This window comes from Neodiprion lecontei, chromosome 4 (assembly GCF_021901455.1).
Source record: "Neodiprion lecontei isolate iyNeoLeco1 chromosome 4, iyNeoLeco1.1, whole genome shotgun sequence".
Classification (NCBI taxonomy): Eukaryota; Metazoa; Arthropoda; class Insecta; order Hymenoptera; family Diprionidae; genus Neodiprion; species Neodiprion lecontei.
This window is the reverse complement of record NC_060263.1, coordinates 36,767,859-36,791,776: the sequence shown is the minus strand read 5'-3', so window position 1 is coordinate 36,791,776 and position 23,918 is coordinate 36,767,859. Positions and strand designations below refer to the sequence as shown.

The window sequence follows — 23,918 nt, the reverse complement described above, 5'->3', positions numbered from 1 at the left end:
TCTATAATATCCAGAAAGAAAAACCGGACGAAGAAAGCCGTACAATTGAACGTGTCTCCTCTCGGTGTCCATAAATCCCAAAAAGGTCTCGTTCTCATCCGAGTTTTCGATAATTGTGGATTTCGAAACCTCGCCGAGGTATAAATCGGTCCGGGATTAGAGTCGGGGTAATCGATAGAGTATACACAGACAATACGATGCGACGGAGGGTATCGAGTTACGAGGTGGGTAAATTTTGAGGACCAAAAGTGGAAATCTTGATAAGCGCGAAGCGTAAGCTCTGCTCGGGGGGAAGGGGGGCCGATGGAGATGGCGAGGGCGGGGGATTAATAGGTAACCGATATCGGATACACGGCACCCAGATTGGATCAGCTGTGACGAAGGTGACACCCGTTACACGCATAGGTGTGTCCGGCGGCCGCGTGGCGACTCCGGGGAGCGGGAGTCCTCTCTTCTTTCTCTCCGCACCTCCACCTCCACCTCCACCTCCACCTCCACCTCCACCTCCACCTCCACCTCCGTCGCCTCCTCCTTGTCCTCGTCGCCGCGTACGCCACGCCGGATCCTATGCCACTACCGCCTACGCTGGAACGTAGATGCAGGGTCCACGCTTCGCCCTCAGTTCAGCGCGTGCCTCCACGCGACCAGCCACCAACCACCATCGCTCACTCAGCTCGCTCAACCTCGGAGAACGCGCTTGTCTAGGCTAATCGCCTAGCTCTTTGACACTCGAACATCTCCGATCCGAGTTGTCTCTTGGGAGTTTGAATTTCGCGCCTCAGAGTTTGAATTTCGCGCCCTCGGAGTACCGCCAAATTCAAAACAACCCAGCGTGAATCAGTGATTCTTAATCTCCACCCACCAGTTCAGTGACCCAGACGGAAACTTGCAATGCTGTTCTCATTCTGTAATGGATTTAGCGTTACTATCAATCAGTGTCGTGTATGTATTTACATATTATGTGACTAGTTTTCAGATCGTTGATGTGAAATAAACTATCTGTTAGTTAATGTGTTGTGTGATTTTAGTGGTATCGATAATTTATTCGTGACGAAAAACACAGTTCTTATTATTCGTCTTCGGTTCTGCTGTAATGATTTTTCTTTTTTTTTTTCGTAATCAACGTTGAAGAGTCCCAATTTTTTCCTGATTAACGGTCTTAACTTTGAACACAGTGATTGAAAATAAATTTCTGCGTTTATCGAATACGTAAACGTTCACACCTCGGAAGAACCCACCCAAGTGTATTAAAAAAAAAAAAAAAAAATTACAACAATGAGAATGAACGGTGTTTATGGTCCGAGTTGAGGAAGCTGGATGGAAAAAAGAAATTTGTACCTTGGTAATAAAAAATCATCCTCGGTTGTTTCACGTCAGTGTTGAGTACCCAGGGTCTAAAACTTGAGCTCTCTCTCTCTCTCCTGTAGCCAGCTCTCTGTTGTAGATGTAAAAATAGCGATAGTTCGTAGGAAAAGACGACGCAGCAGCGCGCTACCTTCCTCATTAATTAACCGAAGATACCAGCAACATCTCCGAACGGCGGTTCCCGAGACGGGATCTTAGTTGAAGAACTGTTAACCCGTGGTCGCGCTAAAACTCGCGTGGGACGTCGGCGCCAACCTGTTGCATAACGCCGTGAAACGCACGGTGCCTCGAAGAGGCGAGAAGGGTCTGAAAAGGGCTCGAAAGCTCGGAGCTTTCGGGGATTTTGACGGGAATTAATTAATCCCACCCATGTGACCCGCCCGGATCTTGGATAAGATGGACGGGTTCAAGGTCCGCGTTTTCCTCCTGCCGATGCTGCTCCTCGTCTCGGCGTCGAGTCTCGTCCTGGGAAGACTGACGACCAAGGAACTCCTCGAGTGTCGGGTGAATTTGACTAACGCGATCAAGAACGATACGAGCTTCTTGCACGAGGTTCACAACTCGGATTTCATTTTCACTGGGAAAATTAAGGAGCTCAGAAACGGCCAGCTACACGTCAGGGTCAAACGGGCCATCAAGGGCGTCCTTAACTCCACCGTCGACTTGACCGTCAACAGCACCTGCGGCGCTTACGTACGCAGGAGCTACACCGGCATATTCTTGGGCGTAAGAGCGGATCGTCAAGATGGATCTCGGGGCAGGGTCTTAATGCGCTTTGGACCCGTTCCACTGACTATCTCCAATCTGGATCGTCTCAACGCTGCGGTCAGAGGTAAGCTGCGAGGCTTCGTTTCAATGACATCGGTATCATTTGCGTTATCTGAACGGATTTTCAAAGACCCAATGATCCTCGTTCACCCCTTCTGAATTTCAGCGAAAACCGTGTGAAGACTCGTCTTCATCGTTAAGTCGCTTAAGTATACGAAAGAACATTTCTCAAACTGACGTTGCGCATTTATCTTCATAGCCACGGCGCGGAAGTGAATTGAAAGCTGCATTGATACGATTCGGTAATTTTTACGAGTTGTTCTTTTTTCAACCAATAAACCGCACGGATCATTATAACCAACGCTCTGTTCGTACAGACTTTGAGTAACGCGGTATCGAACAATTTCCGAAGCATGGGCAGATTTCTTCGAAAGCGATAGCAGCACGCTGCTGCAAATCAATTTCACCGCAAGTGCTAATCTCGTTTCTAATGAAAATCATCTTTATTCGTTACTATTACAAGTAATCAACATCAGCGAAACATTTTCGCATTATTATATCTTCTTCGATCGATGCGTATAATTGACACGCGGCAAAGAACTGCTGCTCGGCTAATCGTAAAGCTGAATATTAGCTAGGTGCGTTCTACCTCTGTAATAGCTCTACGCATTTATGACAACGCATACTTTGTTGCACCCTGCGCGTTAGGCACGTGAACATGGCGCAGGTACAGCACAGGTACTCATATGTGTACTCGCACGTCGCGTATACGTGTGTGTGTGTGTGTGTGTGTAGGTAAAGTCGTTTGGTCCACGCGCCGCACGGTAATAAATTTATCGTCTCGAGCCGAAGCTGCGGCAGCCGTGCATGGCTGCTACCATCGCGGGATCTCAGAAGTGCGTAATAAGACGAGATAACGGAAAGTCATATTTATCAATTCGGCCGATTATTTCCAACGAAGGAATCACTTATATAACATATCTACGCATTATCTATTCTGGCTACATTCTTATCTTTTATAGGTATACGTATCGAATCATTCAACGCAACGACGTCGGACTGTGCGCAATTTTTTTCTCTTGCAAAATTAACGGTGTGAAGGTTGCTGCAGCGTGCGACGTGATTCGGTCTATAGCGTATTTCCAAATTGGTTGAAATTTTTAAAGACCTCGAAAATCGGTTCGATTGGCGTAGTTTTTTCTTTCTTGCAATTTTCAGGAACCAAGAATTGGGTCGAGTGACTCAAAGATTCGACGCGATAAGAAAATAGTCGAAATGAATACCTGGAAGTAGGTAGAAAATCGTCTATCAGAGTTTCCCTTTTGTCATGAATACAAATTTATACATACGTATACTTTTTACCACTTAATTGAATAATAATTATGACAGATGTTTATTACTAGCAAAATATTATACATATATACAAGTACACGATGTATAAATTATAGGTTGTTCAATAGAAGTTCTACAAATTAGCAGATTAATACCAATTGCTTGAACGCTGAAAAAAATCTACCATAGCAAAGATTACGCACAAGTTACGAATGCATATCTTGTAGGAAATCAGAACTGTTATTTAAAAATGGGAACTAAAGGTGGCAGAAGAATTAGCATATACGTAACCAAACAACGTGAGATAATGATTGACTGACAACTGTATCTGATGTATAATTCCAGCTGTCTTGTGCAACGGTATATACCTAAGATAGAAAATAACATTGTACGCGTGTCTCGTAAAGTTGCTAAGACAAAAAAAGTAGTAAGAAAAGAAAAAGGAAATAATAGGAAAAGATAAACAAGCATAAAAGTATTAAACGCGATGAGAGCAGATGGCCTGCGAAAAAAGTTGTAAGTGTGACCGAAACATCCTCGACATATGTGCGAGCAACGTAACGCGTTGAAAAAAGAGGAACTTGCTCGACGTTGAATTAATATTATTATAAGCAGTTCCTGACAGGCCGTCGTAAAAATTGAAAACGTAAATCAGAATTTGTAGCCGAGTAATTGTGAAATCTATTATGTGATATACTTAAGTGTATTATTGAATTGGGCGAGCGAGCTTGCGGAAGCACGAGGTAAAATTCATCGGCGACGGCTGCGGGCTAAAAATATAGAAAGATAAAAAAATTGAAGGGCACGATACCGAATTTTTAAAAAAGCGAAAACTCAATTTATAGGAACTTAAAAATGTTGACAGTTTCGATTCTCTCACTCGAGTTTCTCGTTTTACGTTTTAAATTTCCTATATTTACAATTTTCTATACTTGGACTTTCCGCATTTAAAGATTTGACGAACCAGTTTTTCGCATCAATGAAAATTGGATATTCCGGTCCTTCTGTCGATCGACATTTCTGGTTTTTTGCCGATGTCGGTGCCGCGTCACTACACCTGGTACCCCATGCATGCATGGTTATATTATATGCACATTGCGGTTATACGTGAACTTCCCACGCACATCGCGTCACTTGACGCACTTTTCAATACACGACAGGCAACGCGCCGCATTTCTCCGGCGGCGGCTGAACGGACGGAACGCAACAAGACCGGAATAATACAGTTCGACCTACGCGTTTTCTGCCAGCAGTTGTCCGTCTGTACCAACTTCACCACGCCCCACCTATCCACATACCTATCGCCAGGTGTGCCAACTATTCACCACCTTTTTTGGCTTCTCGTTTTTATTCTCCATTCCTTTATTTTCCGCATGCTCGTGTCAAGCAGCGAATATTCGCACTCGCCAAACTGGAAATCCGATTCACAAAATGTGCTGAATATCAACGGCGTAAATTTCGCAGTTTACTACGTCGTCAGAATATATCGAATCAGATATCGATCAGGATCCAAGACAAGATTGTAAAAAAAGTTTCTCGACTATCGTAATGAGTTTCAATGACGATTTACCATTCACCATTTTATCGATCAAACTTTATGAATTCTAAATAGCTGAACTCTTTCGTAACGATCATTGGATCGAATTCGAGACCCACAGTTGACCCACAGTCGAAAAAGCTCCTCGTTTTTCATTGGAATGCCCGCACGAATACAATAAATCAAAACTTACGTAAAATAAGAAAAAGTTACATCAATTTATTTTGCCATCTTTACGGTGCAATGCGATCTCAGGCTACTCATTCGGAATACTCGAAGAATTTTCCCGGCATTTTACACAAATACTTGTTGAATAAATTGAGAAATACTCGACGAATCGAATCGATTTCATCGCGACTAATCAGACACGTTGCGAAATCTTGTAATGTTCTTCAACGTCGAGGGAACCATTTTTTTATCTCCCCTTACTTCGCGGTATCAATTCCGCGTAGAGCGTGGCATATTTTATTCACGGCACGTTTTGGCACGGCTTCAGAGTTCGGTTGAGCATATTAGCCAAGACTGCAGGGGAGCGAAGGAGTGAAAAAGTGCCGTCGATACGACGGCTGATGTTTGGCAAGTCGTCGCGTTCGCGTTGCATTCGTTTGATTGAAAATAAGATTAATTGCCGAAGACCTCAAGGGAATTGATTTCACATTTCAATCGCTATTATTCCGTCTCTTTCACCGCTTATCGCTGCAGGGATTTGCACTGTGCAACCGCTAAGGAGAATGTGAAATCATGCAGCTTGGTTTTACCGGTCAATATTGTCATTGAAGTATTGGAAAGTCAGAGATAATATTGTGCCAGTCATTACAGGCTTGAAATTGCGAGCGTATGTAGCGTCTCTTCACGTCACTATCTGTGAAAATTTCACTAAAAAAATTCGGATATTCTTAGAAAAACGTTGAATTTTTTTTCTTAACACTCGGATTTTCTAGTTCGGTTTAAGATTTCTTCGGTATAATTTGTTACGGGTTAATCAATCTTGTCGTGGGATCTTCAACTCATCGTTTTTTTTTTTTTTTTTTTTTCTGTGTGTAAAATATACAAAATATCCTAGTTTTTTCCAACGAAATTCTAGCCTTTTTTTTTAAGTGAGACAAGTGTCAAGTGGAATCGAGTAATCCGAGTTTAAGCGTTTGAAGCCGAGGTTTCCGTGACGTGTTGGATCGGCGTTCTGGGATAAAAGAAGAAAAAAATTGGTCTTCGTGTGCAAGAAACCGGGTGCAGAGCGTCAAGAAAGAATGGTTATGGGCGTCGAAAGTGGGTATTTAGAATTCGATTACGACTTTCCGGATAGCTACGAGGATCGAGCGGGAATCTCGCATCCGGTTCGGATTCAACGTCGCGTCGCGAGCTTCGTCAATAAAAGCTTTTAACACCCGTTCAGCCGGAGCGCCATCAGCGAGCTTACCAAGAGAATAGAACAGCGTCGTGAGTCAGGTGGCTATTTCGACGCGATGAAAATCCAAAAATATTCGGAGAAAAAGGAAGAGAGTTTGACGGTGGAAAATCGAAGACGCCTCGTCGTCGCGTCGCGTTGCCTTGCGTTGCGTTGCGTTGCGTTGCGCTTCCGTTACACCGTCGCCCTTTTTGCTACGGCAGCTGGCGCTATAACCGAGAGCTTTTCCTATCCGTGCCTGAAGCTTTTCGCCGCAGCTGGCCAGCCAGCATCGCATCGCTCCACATTACTTACGGACAAAATTTGCCCCCGGGGTTGGTTCCGAGATATGCGACCGAAGGATCATCTCTCGTCCAATTTGTTCCGAACTGGTTGCTGCAGCTCATTTATTTTGACGACCCGAGCCCCAATCGCGTTATCGAGCCGGACGACCTGTCCGAGCTTCGGTCAGTCCCATCCTCGCCGATACCGTCGGGCCCAATTTATTAGCTTTCTAAATATTTTCGGTAAATGGTTTCACCGTATTTCAGGGGCTGTTTTGTTTTCGGCTTTTGCGTTTCGAGTTCGTGACCACTTTTATTGCACCTATCTGTATCTTAAAACTTTTTTTCTCTCAATTAGTCCGCTGTCGGATGGATGCCTTTTTCTTTTTACTTTCATCCGCTCGCTTCTACGAAAAGAGCAGCGGCTCGTGCCGAATGAAATCCCGACTTATGTTAATTGAAAATCAAGCCAAATGCGACAAACGTGTTTCTATTTTACTGCCGGCTTAAGAAACCATGGGAATAAATTCGTACAGGATTGACGACCCCGTGATCAGCTTTTTCACCGCGCGAAACAAATTTCCTCTGGTCGTAAGTATGCGGTATAAAGTTTGCGATAATTGGGAGAATCCTTCGACGCATCGTATATATTTATTGTATACGCACGTAATTGGTCGAGGTTTATTTATTTCAATCCGTTATTGCAATTAATCCGCGTTTTAATATCAAGATTCGCGCTACGCAGCTGCATCTTGCGGAATCGCTACCATGCTGTTATAATTTTGACGAATTTAGTCGGTCTTAATTAGCCGAACGAAGGGGGGACACGTGTTTTTTTACCGTTGATAATCGGCTTCTGCCCCCCTTAAACGCCTCGCGGTGGACTTTAAAAGCTGAGTTTTGCATGCCTCGGGGACAAAGTCGTAAAATACGGAGCGTAACAACTTTCAATTACAGCCCCTCGAAAAGCGAATTAAAGTAGTCCCCCTGCTTGATGGGGACCCTTGAATTTTTCTCGCACCTGACTCGCATGCCGATATTAGCTTTGCGGCCCAACTACAATCGCTTCGGAAGGTTGCATTCTTACGAATATTTCACCCCATGCACTAACAATGAGAAAAAAATTTGCATCAACCACGTTATAAAGTATTTATCTACTTGTCTACGGATAATTCGGAAGTATATTCCTTGTGATTATTGTTGGTTGAAAAAAAAATGTTTGGTATTCATTGCAATAACGTCATAAAATTAATTTCATTCGATTATAGCGTGTTAGATGAATATTTGGGTAAAACTTCGCTGTAAATTCTATTCAGGGCTTAATAATTCTTCAGCTGTAATATAAGCTTAGGACGATTCGTAAAAATTTTCTTTTCATTCTCAATAACTCAGAGGAGAGGATAGAAAAAAATACCGTTCACGAAGAAGAATTTTCAACCTAGACACAACGTGTCTGACCTGGCCGGATCGATGCAATGAGAAATCGCTTTTGAAGGAATCGGGCGACTCGAGTATGTTCAATCCGCAGTCATCCGGAGTGGAATTAGGGACTGTAAAGAGCATCCAATCTTTTAAAACTACAACCGAGAATTGCCACTTTTCCATTTCATATGCCGAGCGAAGACGTGTAATGCGCATTTAAGCTACAGCGTTAAAAGCCCGTGAGCATCGTATCGCGTGGCATATTGTAGCCGATGGACAAGCGAGTCTCCCGCTCTGAGTCTTGTAAAAATGGTGAGAGTAAATGAATCCTTATCTGAACGATCTGGCCGACGACGGTTAATAGAAATATATGCATATCAGGCAAGACGAGGTAGAGAGGATAGGTGATTCAGATTGGATTGAGCAACTCGCGTGGTTTAGAGCCGGAAAGAGCGGGAGTAGGCAGGCATAACGGCCGAAAGTTATCGTCCTCGGATGGAGTTTGTACGAGACGGGGCGAGGTTATCTTCCTCGGGCCCCCGCTAGGCGAGGAATTACTCTGCCCGTTTCATCCGAATAAAGACTCGGATGCAAGGAAAATCCTGCAGGCTAGCCGTACTCGTGAGGAGTGCACCGCGTTGAAATTCCCCTTTCGAAAAGTCAACGATCTTGAACACGGGCCGCATCGGAAGTGAGACGTCGGAACCGGCGAGCCTCGATGAAGTCGAAAAAAGATCGGAGAAGATCCGACAATTTGATCTGCTAAATAAATACTGATAAAAATATACGATCGTCTGTTTTGCATTGTTGAAAATTTTTTTTTTATTTTTTACTACTATAATTTGAAATCGAAATTGAGTTCCTGCAATTTTTTATTTGATAAGGTCAATTCTGAAAATTATGGGCTCTGGGCGGAATGATTTTCCTAATTTCATTTACAGAGAGAGAGAAAATTTTATACCCACTTGTGTAATGTGGCGTGAGTGAAATAGTTTGTATCGTTAAAAAAGATTTTATACCGTCGAAAGTCATTCAATATGTTACAAAACAATGTTGATTTTACAAAGTTCGTTTAGTTTCAACATATTTATTGTGAAACTCTACGTAAATGGACAAACGATAGTAAAACCTTAGTTCGACGTACACTGTAATTGAAGAAGTTTTCATCAGCTATAAATCTGGAACCGTCAGTGTACAGTCGACATAAGAATTTCTACTCACAATCGGTGTACCAGATGATTCTAAAATTGAAAGAAAAAGAAAACGCCGTTTTGTTCGAGGGGGATTTTTTTTTTTACGTCGCCGCTGCGTCGATCCATCCAGTGTCGAAATTCAAGCGGTGACGCCGATCGACCGAAGACACGCGTCCATCGCATCGCAGCGAGCATCGGAGATATTAAATTTGTCGTGGTGTTTTTTTTTTTCTTATTTTTCTTCCTTTCTTATAACGTGAAAACAACTCGCCCACGACACGAGGATCCTCAGACGTGGATCTTCGCGGGGTCAGATCCGCATTGGTGTGAGACAAGCATGTACAAGAGGCACGTGAGGTGGGTGGACGGTTTTGGGGCCACATTATGGTGCGGATAGGCCCGGCTCTCGGAGATCGTTACACACACTTGTGACAGAGGAAGAAAACCAGTTTCTATTTTCGGGAAATTAAAATTCTTAACCTCCTAATAAAAGTAGTTTACACGCGACATTAGCCAGGGGTTTTCAGCCCGTAATCAAGATGTAACATTTTTACTTCTCAGCTGATTTCGAGCTCGCCGTGCTCCGGTAACTTGAAGACCTTCTTTTTTATCCCATTGACTCACAATGCGACCGCTTTCCGTGCACGCGAACAGCTGCATTAGTTCTACTCTCGGCGTGATTCACTTTGGAACCACTCAATTTAAGAATTCTCGAAAAACTGAAAGAAAAATCGAACTGCGCTCATCCTAAAAGTAATGGAAACCTTATTTGGCTATCTGGAAACATTTACTCCGAGTCTGTTCTTGATCAATGCACAGTGTTCGAGGAGAAAACACGTTGAATCTGGCATGTGATTTTTTTCCATCTGTAACCAAGAATTCTCAATTTCGCGACGCGAGAAGTTTTTTTTTACTCACAAACACGTTCGAAGCATTTTCTTTGATCAGTTGAAAACAAAGTTTCTTTTCAAATTTCGAACTATTTTAAATATTATCGTAACGATGCAAAATGGCCACGATTCAAAGTAGGCCTACACGCACAGTGGAAATTATTCTGCAGTTGTAAAATATTGCATCATATCTGTATCTCTCATCCTAAATAGTTACGTAATATCTTCAATAGAAGAAAGTTGACCGTGAAAAGATCAGAGACTCGGATATTTTAAAACCCGAAAAGAAGGTTTTTCTCGGGAGTTCAAGTTCTGTATATTTTGCGCGGCTTTGGAGCCGTGAATTTTGGTAGACGAACGTCTGTAGCTGCATTGAGGCGCGTTCGGTCAGCGGGCCGAAACTCAGTGTCTTACGTTATATCAAAAGTAAAATATCTAGCTAGTTAAAGGCCGGACCATGGCTTGAGGATCAGCCTTTGCCTTGTGCAGGATAAATCGCTGCGGAACGCGGGGCAGCGGCTAAACCTTCGGGGGCAAGCGGGCGAATGGTAGGTTCATATAAGGCAGGAATGGAATCTTGGTCCATGTTACAAATTCAAATTAAAACCATGTTTCCCGGTGTAACCGGATCCTCGATCTCTCTCCTGGCGTCTTTGAATTTTGAACCGTGGCACAAGCGCGTCATCCGTTCGCCTAATATGACAAACGAGCCCGGAGATTCGAGCTTTGCATCGGCGTGGTTCTTTTTATTCCTCTCACATTCCTGCATCATCCTTCTCCCAGTGAGAACCATCACCGTTCCTTCTCTCACTCACTCTCTCTCTTTCTTTCTCTCTCACTTTCTCGAATCTTATCCACGCCGCGGGAATTTCGAATTATCTTTGCGGCCGCAAAACGAACGGTCCGTTTTGCGTTGTTCTCTTCTCGGCTTCGACCGCAAATTTACCTCCTTCTCTCGGTTGTAATTTAGTCACTACTTTAACTTGACTTCACCGATATTATGTGCGGAGGTACAGCATCTCGTGCTGAGACCGCCGACCGAAGCTCTTTGTTTGCGGTAACAGTGAATCACCGCTCTTCCATAAGTATCGTCGCACAACCGAACGAGCCGCGAGATTTAATTGCGCTTTTGGTTACCGACTCCCCATTGAAATTGCGCAAATTGTGTACGCAAGCGTTTCGCCGCGTTTCTATACCTATACGCAAGGACGTCGTAATTATTATTCGAGTTGTTTTTCGCCTGAGAATTCTAAAAACAAAAAAAAAATGAAAAAAAAAAATAAGAATTTTAAAAAAGCAAACACCTGATAATATTGCTAGGACTTCTGTTTACCTTGTCTTCCCTTTTCTTTCGTATTGTCGGATGAATATATCCTTGTTACAAATGATCAATTTATAACCTGCCCTTGAGCCTTCACGCATCATGCGAATCGTCTAAATTTTTTTAAGAGTTACGACGAGGCACCGGAAATACCGAGCATATAAAAGAAGGAGCGAAGTTGGCCTAGACGAAGCGCTTCGAGGAGATAGTTTCGTTTTAACGATCGTACGTATCTGACGGTTTTCTTTTATTTTGAAATATCGTCTCATTTCTTTTTCCCCCTTTTTTATCAGGGATAATAATTAATGACCACCGTCGCTATATGGCTCTTTACAGATGCACGCGGGCGCCGCGACCCGGATCTGCCTGCACGGCCCACGCGGATCCTTTCTAACCGCAAAAAATAATTAGACATTCGTACGTAGAAATTTGAAAATTTCAAGGAAGGCCGCTATTATACCTGGATCATTGTTAAAACCTCCGAGAGAGAGAGAGAGAGAGAGAGAGAGACGCTTGAAACGAAATGGAAGATGGGCGGCGGGTGTATTGTAGCATACGTGTACCTGTACAAAACACCGTAAAGGAGAATCGATAGGCAATTAGTGAAAATAAATGAAGGAGCTCGATCAGACGGACAGACATGAAAGGGTTTGAGAGTCGAAAATCGGTTCACCAAACAAATGATTCGGCTGCAGCAATGAATGGTCCCTTTCATTTTTGACCGTCAAAAATGGAGCGTCGAGACAAATGTGCACTTACAGAGCGAAGGGATCGAGGGAGAATAAAGAAACGATAGCGACAGGTTCAGAAGACAACTTTCAGACAATTTCAGGGGAAGAAACAAAGCTCAGCCTGTTGAATACGCTCCGGCAAAAGGACGATGGAAACAAAGGACCAGAAGAAAAGAGCACGGAAGGGCGTGGCAGGGTGTGGTCAAATTTGTTAGGGGTTGACTCCGTCGAATTTATATTTCATAAATTATAACCCCGGGGACTTAGGTTCCTGCGGCGCAAAAATTTAAACGCACCTCGTCCCGACGCCACCTCGACTCGACATTTAGGACTGTTTCGGTGTTTTAAGTGTTTCAAAATAACCGTCGAGTCACCTGTTACTTGACTCCTTTCTCCCTATCTCAAGGGATGATCACTGCCTTTTGTACTCCGGGCTGAGTTGTGTGAATAGTGTATAGAAAGGATCTTGGAAAATTGAATATAATGAGGGTAACATGTGAAATGTAGATTTCCGTATTTGTCGAACACAGTTGGTGTTTTAAATTCAAAACGTGTTAGAAATTGATTTAAATTTTTTTCTATTACAGTTGTAAATTTTGTATGGAAATTGCGTCGCTTAACTGTCGAAAATACTAACTACGGTTGAGTTACAACTGAATACACCACGAGAGTAGTAAAAAGAAGAAAAAAAAAAAAAACGCTTGTATAACCAGTGTTGGTTTTTTTAAAATACAATTTAGCCGTCAACTGTGCTATAAATTTTTGAGCGACCGTTTTTGTGCGTTAAATACCAGCGTTCAAATGAACACGGCTTAGTGTACCTTTAATATTATACAACATACAGGCTGCACAACGCCAGTAGAAAAACGCTGAGCATAATAAATTCATGTTTATGCATGCAAGAAGTTGAGAAAATTAAATCGTTTTCAGTTTGAAAGAGCGAAGAGGTATAAAAAGCAAAAAAAATCACAAGAGAACAAAACGAGAGGGAAAATAAGGAGAAAAATGGTAGCTAGAGCCGGGAATAGGATGTTTGGATAAACGAGATTTGATAGTGGTTATTATAGGAGCAGTTAATGAATAAAACATGAAAATCCGAATATCGTTGGATAAATGGGAGAGAAGAAGAGATGAGAAAGATGGGAAAAAAGTGTAAGAAAAAAAATAATAAAAAAAAAAAATAAATTAAAAAAAATTAAAAAAAAATAAAAGGAACGGGTGGAACGGGGCTTACATTATCCGTGTTTGTACACGCGCGCAGCACGTACCGCATCGGGCATTACCTACGTACACAGGTTTTACGCCATGCCGATATATAAACCGGTACGGGTGTACCAATCGAGACGTTGTAGGTACGAACCTGCTCACAATCCATGCGTCGCGGTACGCTTTCCTTAAATTTCCCAACTCCAGCCGCGATCCCTTTTTTTTTCTATTCTCCGCAGCAAATTTCATCTTGTTCTTCTCCTAAAATACGAAAGTAAATATTGGGAGACATCGGCCGGCGAAGCCTATAGCTAATATAAAGCTCCGTATTTTGACAGAGGGAAATTATATGCTCGGACCCAGAACTATAATCAAATTCAATTCATCTCTATCGCCGTATCTAATGGCCGGGGATGGGTCCCGGTAGGCCTTCGTACACACACGGCCCTATTGCATAAATATGTGTTGTTCCACGGACGGGCCCCACCTTTCTTCCTGCCTGCCTTCCTCCGGTCCTCCGGGTCCTGGTTTCCCGTCTCCGCGCGTGGGCGGGACGTTTTTCGGTAAGGAATGTCGCGGGTTATTACAATTTATCATAAATTTAATACCTCGCCTCCCCCCCGGCTTTATTATCTCCCGGTTTCATTGTGCCACCCGAAACAGCCGGTCGTCTTTACCGATCACGAGCGGTCATCCCTGCGCTTCGGAACGGCTCTTGGGATTCGGGTAAATCCGGCGTGATTGCACCTAAAATCTCGTCTTTATCGCTCGTCTCGTCCGTGGGAACTGAAAGGGTCAGGATTCGCGCGGGGTGCTCGAAGAGCTTCTCGGGAATTCGCCACTCTGCGTCCTCGATGACGATCAGCGATTTTATGACCCCCGTTATTCGACCTCTGAACTCCGATCACGCCCGCCGTTGAAACGATCCCGCAAAAAACGTCCTTCGAGTTTACAAGGTGTTTCAAATATCTACACTGTCTTAACTCACCGCTGGACGTTGTTGTATAGAAGGGGGGCGACTCGCTCTTTCAACGGAGAGAAATATCGCTGTTCGGTTATTTTTATACGTCACACGTGGAAATGAAGACCTGGATGCTTGGACAGGCTTGCGTAGGCTCTCGGGCTAGTTTGCATTCCCTTTATCTTTGTCGCGTCAAAGACCTCAAGTTGAAATTCCGGAATCTTGGAGGCGGCTAAATGGTCAGGAAACGTGTTTCAAATCTTCATAAAAACTTGCAGAGGCGTGGATCGAGGGTTAACCACATTTGAAGTTAGGTCGACACGGTAAGAAAAGTCCTTCGAAGTCAGTCACTCGAAGTCACTTGAAGTTGTAAAAAGTCATTCAAAGTTACGAAGTCTTACAGTCGCGTGAAGTTGTCTCAAGTTATCCGTCACACCCACCTTCAGGGATCATAACCCTCGCTGCGTGGATCAGTTTTTCGAATTCAACCATCTATTTCGGGTTCAACCCAATCACACGGTGCGCAAACTCGTCGGTGCGTTCTTCATTTTTGTAATCCATATCGGTTAGAGTGAACTTGAAAATCATGCCGTAGTATGATAAGACCCGATGATAATTCCAGGAATAGCGTGCATCCATTCATCTCCAGAAAAGTTATGCAAATCATCGAATTAGCACAATTTGCTATTTTCCCGGCTGCAACTCGCTTGTTCTAAGCACGTACGCAGCGTACTTTCTCTCCTTGGTTCTGCAATCGCGCGTGCTTGACAATACGTAGGAATGGGAAGAAGCTGTTTCTCGATTCCACGAAGCTCGGATAACAGACTGTGAATCCAATTGACCCGAGCACATCGTTTTTCGAATCGGATGTTTTTAAAATCGTGTAACTGGGGTCCGATCTCGTTTGACGGATAGTCGGAAGAAACGGATCTTCATCGCACGAAGGTGTGGCCGGAATGGCTCCCGCCATTGTAATGCGATTCAAATTGTCGTCGTGGTTTCAGCTGTGTTCGAGCGTTGAAAATGGTTTGAACACGCTGCTCCGGATGGAGGTATTGCCTTTGTGGCATTACTGTCAACCACCTGTCAAACTCGGAGCAGTCACGTTGTACCGTTGGAGGTAGGAATGAAATAGTTGCCGCCCTGGTTATGCGGCGGTCGGATATAGATAAGAGCCGGGGCAGAGGGAGATGAATAATAAAAGAGTACGAAGCGTGAAGAGAGCTGGGACTCAGTGAGCTCATTATGCCCGTGAGACAGGTGGAAGGACCGCCTTCATAACAAATAGACGACGTTACACGACAGCGTCGTCGACGAGGTGGGCCTTGCGTCTTCGACGTGAAACGTCGTACGAAAAGCGGGCCGCTGCTAGCTTATGCAAATGTAATTTCTGCTCACCCTTCGCCCTCCGGCCACAATTGCTACGTATCTCGAAACTCTCGAGGATCCAAACGAAGAAGTCGGGGCCCAATCTATATGTAAGTTAGTTACACCGCGCCGCGGAACTACGGACCAAACGAACCTGCAACCAGCATTAAAGATACCATCTCACACGCGAGATCGGTAGCCAACTGAGCCCAGACGTAGATCATATTAATGGCACTCGACCGACGCCGGTTGCTGCTGGTGCTGCTGCTGCTGCTGCGCGTTGTCCAAGATAACCATCGATTAGTATCGAGCCACAGATCAACGCCGCATCATCACGTTGGTATACTCATGCTGCACGCACGCGTCTTATTCTCATTCGAATAAGCCACCAAGCTGAAATTGGTGATGAAAATTTTCATCGTCTGCGTCAGAAACTAGGCTGGTAATCCCGCCTTGGAATGCAGGACATTAGCATCGTGATGATGTTTGAATAGTTGCAGTCGGTTCGTTTTTGAAATGTTGGCTCGGGGATGAGGCTAAATGAAACTTTAGCTCGACCTGTTCTTTGACTTTGATATCAATGGTGGGGAATGGGTTACAATAAAGATGCAAAACCGTGAGAAGAACCTGGTCCATGTTCCCCCAACTTGAATATCGAACACCTGTTTCGTCTTCACGCCTTCGCAGTGGGTCATAAGAACCAAGTAATCTGTAACTCCGACTCTAGAACCTGCTTTTGGAAGGACTGAAGGTGGCTGGATCACGGGAGCGTCGGGGGTTAAAGGGTCAGCCGAGATGCGAACAGTGGAGCGGGTATTTTTCCCATTTTTCATTGTTCGAGTGGCATAAATCATACCGCGTGTACAGGGTAACGTATAACCCGGGCTTATTGTTCCTTTGAGGTTATAATGATATTGATGGTGATTTCCTACAGCCTGCATGTGCTGCACGGTTAATTTAAAGGGTGATTTACGGCTAATTAAGGTTAACAAGCCGTTTAGCCTATTATTAAGCTCGTATTTAAAGGTTCGAATCGCCGCCACATAAATTATATATTCGGGGGCGCAACAAGCCATCAGATGCAGCACAATGCCAAAGAAGTCGTGGAGTCCAAGGGCGGTCGGGGCTTACAGAAGAAGGTGCTGAGAGGCACCCCCCTCTGCGACTCCTAATCGGTCCACATATTTTCAAATGATACTTCGAACCCTCGAACCTCGGTTATTCGTTTCACGCTGTGATTTTAAATAGCGGAATCTACCCAGTGTTTGTTTCGAGATTTGCCACGCACGCCTACCGCCAACCGGGGAGGTCGGCTAGCTCTCTGAATCACCTGGAATTGATGATTAAGCGTATTCGAGATGTCATGAAAAGGATTTTTCGAGAACCGATTAAGCGGTGTATGAGTATATTTGTATCCTCGCATTCGATTCTGTAGTGTATTTTTTGGTGCTTATTTATTTCACTCTATTTTCTAGTGGAAAATTAAACATGCATTATCAATTGGATCCTGCTCATCGACGAAACTTTAAACTTGTGTTTTTTGCAATCATACTCATCTTCTCACTGACTTTTCTTAATCGTGACATGCTGCTTCTGTTTCCAGCTGTTGTACGGAAACACGAAACCTCAATTTTTATTCATTCAGCACGCGTTCTGTTTTTGTATTCGAAGACCGGTACCCTGCTCCTCAAGGATTTCCTCACGTTTGAATAACTTATTTGAGCCAGCGACACGATCGCAGGTATTTAGTGAAAAATTTCCGGTTCCGGGGTTCTTGATCCTGATCTCGATCATCTATCCATCGCGTTATATCCTCGCGACAATTTCAAGATCATGTTATAATTCGATAGAGTGTGAAATGCCCGATAATTTCGATGGGAACATCCCCGTAGGCTTAGACGATGGTCGTGTAAGTGCGATTCAGGAAGTGGAACTGGAACTCCGACCCACTAGGTATAATTGACTCGAACAAATCACTCCGAGCAGAGCCTCGAGAGTCGAAGCCCCTTCACACGGACGCGTCATGCCTCAGTGGTAATCGAGTTCCGCGTAGTGTAAATAAAAACCAAAAATGCGAGATTCAGACGGGACGAGTTAGCAGATCATCGAGCCACACCCGATCGCTGCTGCGGCGAACGATTAACGCTCGAAGACCGATCGCCGTCTGTTATCGAGGATGAATTATCAACGGTGTAGACCCGAGACTGCGGATCTGACGATCGAAATCGCCGACACTGCCTCCAGCGGTTTGAAAAGAGTCGGCGCCAAGCGCTTCGACGCTGTGACGCGGCGGCGCAAATGCAGCTATCTCTATACTTACCTGCACCTACTACTCGCTTTTATCACCATCAGGGAGCCCCGATTGTATCCTAAGTTGTGTCCAGGTTGCCAAGCGCCAGTCTGCAGTCGTTTACGTTTACGGTTATATTGTTTCTTCTACCACACGCTGAAACACACACGTTGAAAACTCTCTGACTTCTTCCGGCCTGCGATAAGCCAACGATTACCAAGCCCCTTTTTCAGTGATAGGAAAAGCACTGGCTCATAGCGAAAAATTAACGTCCATCATGGTTGGACTCAATCGGGTATACATATCTGGAAAGACTGTTGTAAACAAGAGCTGAAGTCTTTAGGGTACATTTGGCTACTGTCCAAGACAAGGACTTCCAATATTTGTCTGAACCGACTTCCGACGAAAAATCGTGACGATGGAATGACCTGGGACAGTGAAAACGGTCGCCTTTGAGGGTTTCCACGAGTGCTTGATGCGAAAACGTGGTTTTGATTTTCGCGGGGATTTATCAGAGGAGCGACTCTGCAGCTCTGGTTAGGTGTTCATGCAGGCATGGCAGAGGTGGCGGTCGGGAACAACACCCGGGGGAACCTCTATGCAAATGAGAAGCGGCAATTAACCAGCTCGGTGACTCGCGGATGCAAGGCGTGGCGAACGGAGAGGTGTGCAGCAGCGGACCGTCGTTCGATGCAACCACCGCGTGCCGTTTACCACCTTGCTCGACGTGGTGTTGTACATACGTGTACACCGATATCGAGTAACAGCGGCAGTCTGCTCGCGGTAGCGTTTCGGCGATTAAAATGCCCGCGAAATTGCCCGCCTCTTGGTCTCGCCCCGCTCTATCGACAATGTTACGTACTTCCCTGATTGCCGTGTGCTCACTCCTCTTCGTAAAACAAACAGCGAGAGAGCTGGAAGGACGCAGAAAACGAGGAAAAGGAAGAATGGAGGCTTAAAAGAGTATCGACCACCTTAGAGACGACCTTTCCCTTCGGGACCACCGTCGTCTTCATTCTTCTTGCGCTCTTTTACACGTACATATATACGTATACGCACATACGTGCTTGTACCTGCTTATTATAATCTCAACATAAGAAACGACGCGACTTGCGAAGGTGTAGCAGATCAATTTCGTACCTTTCTCTTCGTGTACCACTTTTCTTAAAACGGTGTTTATACGCTCGGTGGAAATCGGGAGCTTGCAAGGTGAGACTTTAAAGGTAACGGTTTATGCACAACGCGGTGGAAAAATTTCACACAAAACCGGACCAAATTTCTGCGTATTCTCTGCAACGAAACACGGAAAGAAAAACATTCTAGATATTATATCTCTCGTGGTGTATACACGGACAGCACTTTTCTCGGGTTAAATTTGCAGCAATTGTGGCAAGACTTACAAATTCGATAATAAGAGTTACAAAACAAACAGAGTAAGAGTTACGATATGCTTGGGTAGATCTACCCCAATTGATGTAGATTTGACTCCGAAAAAGTGCCGGCCATGTATTCAATGAAACAGACGTAAAATCTACGTTGCATTTCTTCCGTGCATAATTTCCAGCACATTTAATTATAGTTTTCAAATTGAGTCGTTACAGAGCTCAGCGTACTTGAAATTTCACAAGAATCGATGATTTTGCAGCCCTTAGGTCTCATTTCCCTCATTTACCCGAGAAAATTGGAAGGATAAATTATACAGAATTCGATCTACCCTCGCATCGCCGTTGATGACTGATTATCAGTCGTATGAACGTAAAGCCGTAACGGAGTAGCGGAGCGATCCTAAGGTGAGTAACAGATAAACGGATCCAAGATCAAAGTCTCAGCGACGACGAGTAGCTGTTCCATCTCGCTTTGACCGGTACCATTACCCACAACATCCGGGCATGTAGAAGTGATTCAATGAAATGGAGTGAAATTGAATGAGACGAGATGAAGCCGATCCCCTCCCCAGCATAAGCTAATCCGGAAAGCTCCCGTGGATCAAAGCGTAGCGAAGTCCGAAGAAGCCGGAAGCCCATCCATTGCGTCCGTGCATAGTTCTCCGGTCGATCGACGGCTCGATATTCCTTTCCACTTACTCAGGTGGCAGGTTTTCGACGAGTAGCCGGACCTCGGGATGCCCGCATGTAATTAAGATCTGAGTTGTCCGAGAGCTTGGCACAGTGCGCTTATTGAAGTGGCCGCTCGGCTCGATTCCTCTTCTTTATACGCGGCCGTGAGATAACCTGCGACCAGCTCTTAATAATCTATGGTTTACCTTAATCCGCCGCAGCTACCGCACGCATATTTATTCCTTGCGCGCGGCGCTAGCCGACTCTCATTTGCCACTGCAAAGATCTGTTACAGATATCGAATCTCTTCGGCTCCAGTTGCAACGAGTAGGTATACGATTATACCGCTCTCGGTACTTCGGCTCGTTATAGCACTCATCTTAAAGCCGCGAATCGTTGCACCTGTCGTTAACTCGATAACGCCTCGCAGCCCCGGAGGTCCGGCTTTGCTTCTAAATTCATCAGGTGTAATGCAGTTCTTCAGAACGGAGACGTAGAAATTATATACGTACATATGTATACATACCTATATATATTTTTTTTCAACACATGCTTGGAAAGTTAGATCTTTGAAGTTTGTGGAGCGTGCGTAAAGTGTCCAATTTCTGGACAGTGCGGTAAAACGACGCTGGCGCATGCGCACTTTCCGATAACATAACTTTACGCACGGACCTTACGCTCCGCCAGTGACGTCATTGAGTTGAATTCAACCTGAAGTTTGGGCGTTCAGATTAAGTTTCAGGAAGCAGAGTCTGTGCGTTTGGACCTCTTGATTGCCCATCATCCACTTCTTTTGAACTATTATATTACATGCGGTCACTTTTCACTTCACAGGTTTTCGGAAAAAATAACGTGTCGATGGGCGTGCTTTCCGCACTTGTAGCACAACATACTATTTCGCAATCGCAAGAATTGAAACTACTTACATACATTATTTTTGCTATTTAATTTTATCAATAGTATTTTCATAATTATATACACGCGCTATTCCGTTTGCTAGAAAAAAAAAAAAATAAATAAAAATACCTCTGCTTTATGTACTCTCTTACTTTCCTCTTATCTCGAGTTTCATAGATACCAGCATGAAGGGTTACGGAATTAGTTTTAACGACCGATCAATTGCCGACAGTATAAGTTTTATTGCTCCGGTGCAACATTCGAAGCCGTTTCCTCGTCGTCGCCAGCATTCGCGTCTCGTTGAAAACGATTTCCGCTTTAATTCCGAGCTGTTAATTGAACAGTGATACGCATATGGCACATGTATATACATATTTTCTTCACTTTTTTCTTCTTCTTCTGCCATTCGATCGAAGTACGTATAGACTTTATAAATCCAAACGTGCAATCGCGTCCGGCGAATGAATTTTCAAGTAGGCGGAATGCCTCGTGTGTCGCCTCGCTGAAGCGGATGCTTAACGACGAGTCAAAGATAATTTTTGAACGAGTAGTTAACGCTCAAAAGCTGCAATTAACGGTTCGCTCGCTCCGGCCGTACGAGAAAAAAATTTTAAAAAATAAAATAAATAAAAACAGCGGTAGAGAGAGATAGAGCGAGAGTGGAGAAACGAAAGGCATTACGAGTGAGAAAGGTGAAGAAAGAGATGATTTGTACTTTATTTTTGGAAACACTAATTTTCTCATCATTTATGCCGGCGTATATACGATTACTGACCGTTTGTATATAGCAGCCGGTCATCGCTCGTTAGCCTCCCGCTGCAATTGGAACAAAGTCAGTGCCGGATCTTCGCTTGTCAATCAAAGCTTAAATTAGATTATTAGGGTGAGGATTAGCGTCGGATGGAATTAGAAGTTCGTGAGGCGAGGCGTGCGTGGATTTCGAGATTTAAATTTCTGGCCTGTCACGCCGCAACTTCGAAGACAAATTGGTCCCGGAGCATCGAAATCCAACCGCGTCGATTGCATGTACACTGAAAGAAATTTTTAGTTCCGGTTACCGCTCAGTCTTAGACTATTTTCATTTTTTACGACAATCGAAAAATATAGTTCCAGGTAGAAAATGAAAGTTAGTTTTCCAGCTGTTACCGGAAAGTCTAGTACCCGTTGCTATTCTTTTTCATTACGATCACTGTTACTACGTTTTCTTGCAACTGTTGCGAAAATTTAACGCTTGTTCAACGATAAATTGACGTTAAAGCGTCATTTAAGTAAAAAGGTAGAGTAAACCGAAGAAACTGATTTTGCGTTGCAATAACCAAAAAAGGATCGACGATAGCGCAAAATGTTTACGCGTACCTCGTTTTTCGTAATTCCAACGATATTCAAACAGTTTTTGTTAACGATACCTGTCTTACTAAATTTTTCTAGTTACTGTAACAAATGACATTTTTCTCAGTGTGTCGTCCGTCAGCGCGAGCCTCGGATGCGAATTGAAAACCTGACTTTCCTTCAATTTCTTCATTCGCCTCACCCCGGCTTCATTACACTTGGGTTTCTTACCTGCCAACGTATCGGTCATTTATCCACCGACGTACACTCGACTCTGCAAGCTTAAGCCGGCGATATCCAGGCGTCTTAGTACGCGGCGCGATTAACTCCGCGAGTCCATCAAACGGATGGCTGCATCCTTTCAATTAAGGATTATTAAGAGCCCCTGCGGAAAGCCCGTTATCCTTGGCAGGCAGATACACGATTTGTTACTTATAACTCGTAGACATCCCCCAGGCATAAAAGAAACCCATAAAAATAAGATACCTAACCAATAAAAATTGATACAGAAGAAGAAAAATAAAAAAGAAGAGTAAAATAAACCTATCTTTATAGGGCTCATTTTCAACGTCACCAGCCACCGAGTCAGCTGCGATTTAACCGCAGCAAGCTCTCCGCGATCATTTCAGAACGATGTCTTCGATTGGTACATTATGACGAAAATTCCTTTCGTTCTCTTTCTCGGACTGATTTTACTCGACTAACACCACGCCGGCGTGGCTCAAGATAAACAGGCGGGGTGCATTAAGTCGGCTTCATGCCGGACGTCCAGCTCAATGTTCACTTCGGTTTTCTCTAAACTGAGTGGGCAACACACTTCTTCGACTTTGCCTGATCAAACAACGCGTTTCTGGTCTTCTTTCACTGTCCACGATTCTCGGTTTTATACAGGATCATTGAAATTGAGTTAAAATTTGTCACTGGTGCATCGTAGAAGACATATTGAATAGAATCAATGTTAATATTACTCGAATTTTAGCTTTAATCGCACGCAGATCATGAAAAGGATCATGTGAGTGATGAAAAAAAAATCGGGATGAAGACGATCTTGGATTTGATTTTCGAAAATGAAAATCGTTACATATTATTCATCTTCTCAAAAGACTGTCGTACCTTGAGTATTTATAAAATTATACTATTCGTAATCTATCTGTTTAAAAATATGAAAATTGAAAATACTTGAATTACAAAACAACATTAACGTTTCAGCATTATTAAAAATTTATTGAACCAGATCGACTCCAGTGTACGATAGCTTATTTCATTGAGGATACTATGTTCTGTAAAGTTGGTGAAACAATTTTTCATATTTTGTTGGTATCGTTGAATATTTAATTTTAAAACACTGCACCGATATTGACTACAATCAATGAATGATTACCGAGAAAAAAAAAAAAAGAAATCTGTTCCAACGATTTTGCAGAAAAGAGTCTTGCGAATAAAACGAGCCACCGTAGAGTACGATCGAAAGAATCGACTGAATTTGGAAAAATTTTAAGTGATTTGAAACGAAGCATCGACGCCCGGGCTTCTGTTCACAATTACAGTGTCTTCTGTTTTTACATTATTAACAGATCTTGGTA

The 23,918-nt window shown here is 43.8% G+C and overlaps 1 protein-coding gene across 3 annotated transcripts in view; it reads left to right on the top strand.

Moving 5' to 3' along the window:
• Nucleotides 1-624: 624 nt before the first annotated feature.
• The window catches only part of LOC107220827 (agrin-like), a 290,468-nt gene continuing 267,174 nt past the window's right edge, over nucleotides 625-23,918 (top strand). For all 3 annotated transcript variants that reach the window (XM_046738744.1, XM_046738743.1, XM_046738742.1), the window contains exon 1: nucleotides 625-2,197. In XM_046738744.1, the coding sequence (XP_046594700.1) occupies nucleotides 1,762-2,197 (436 nt within the window). In that variant the 5' untranslated portion in view covers nucleotides 625-1,761. The remainder of the gene's footprint in view (nucleotides 2,198-23,918) is intronic.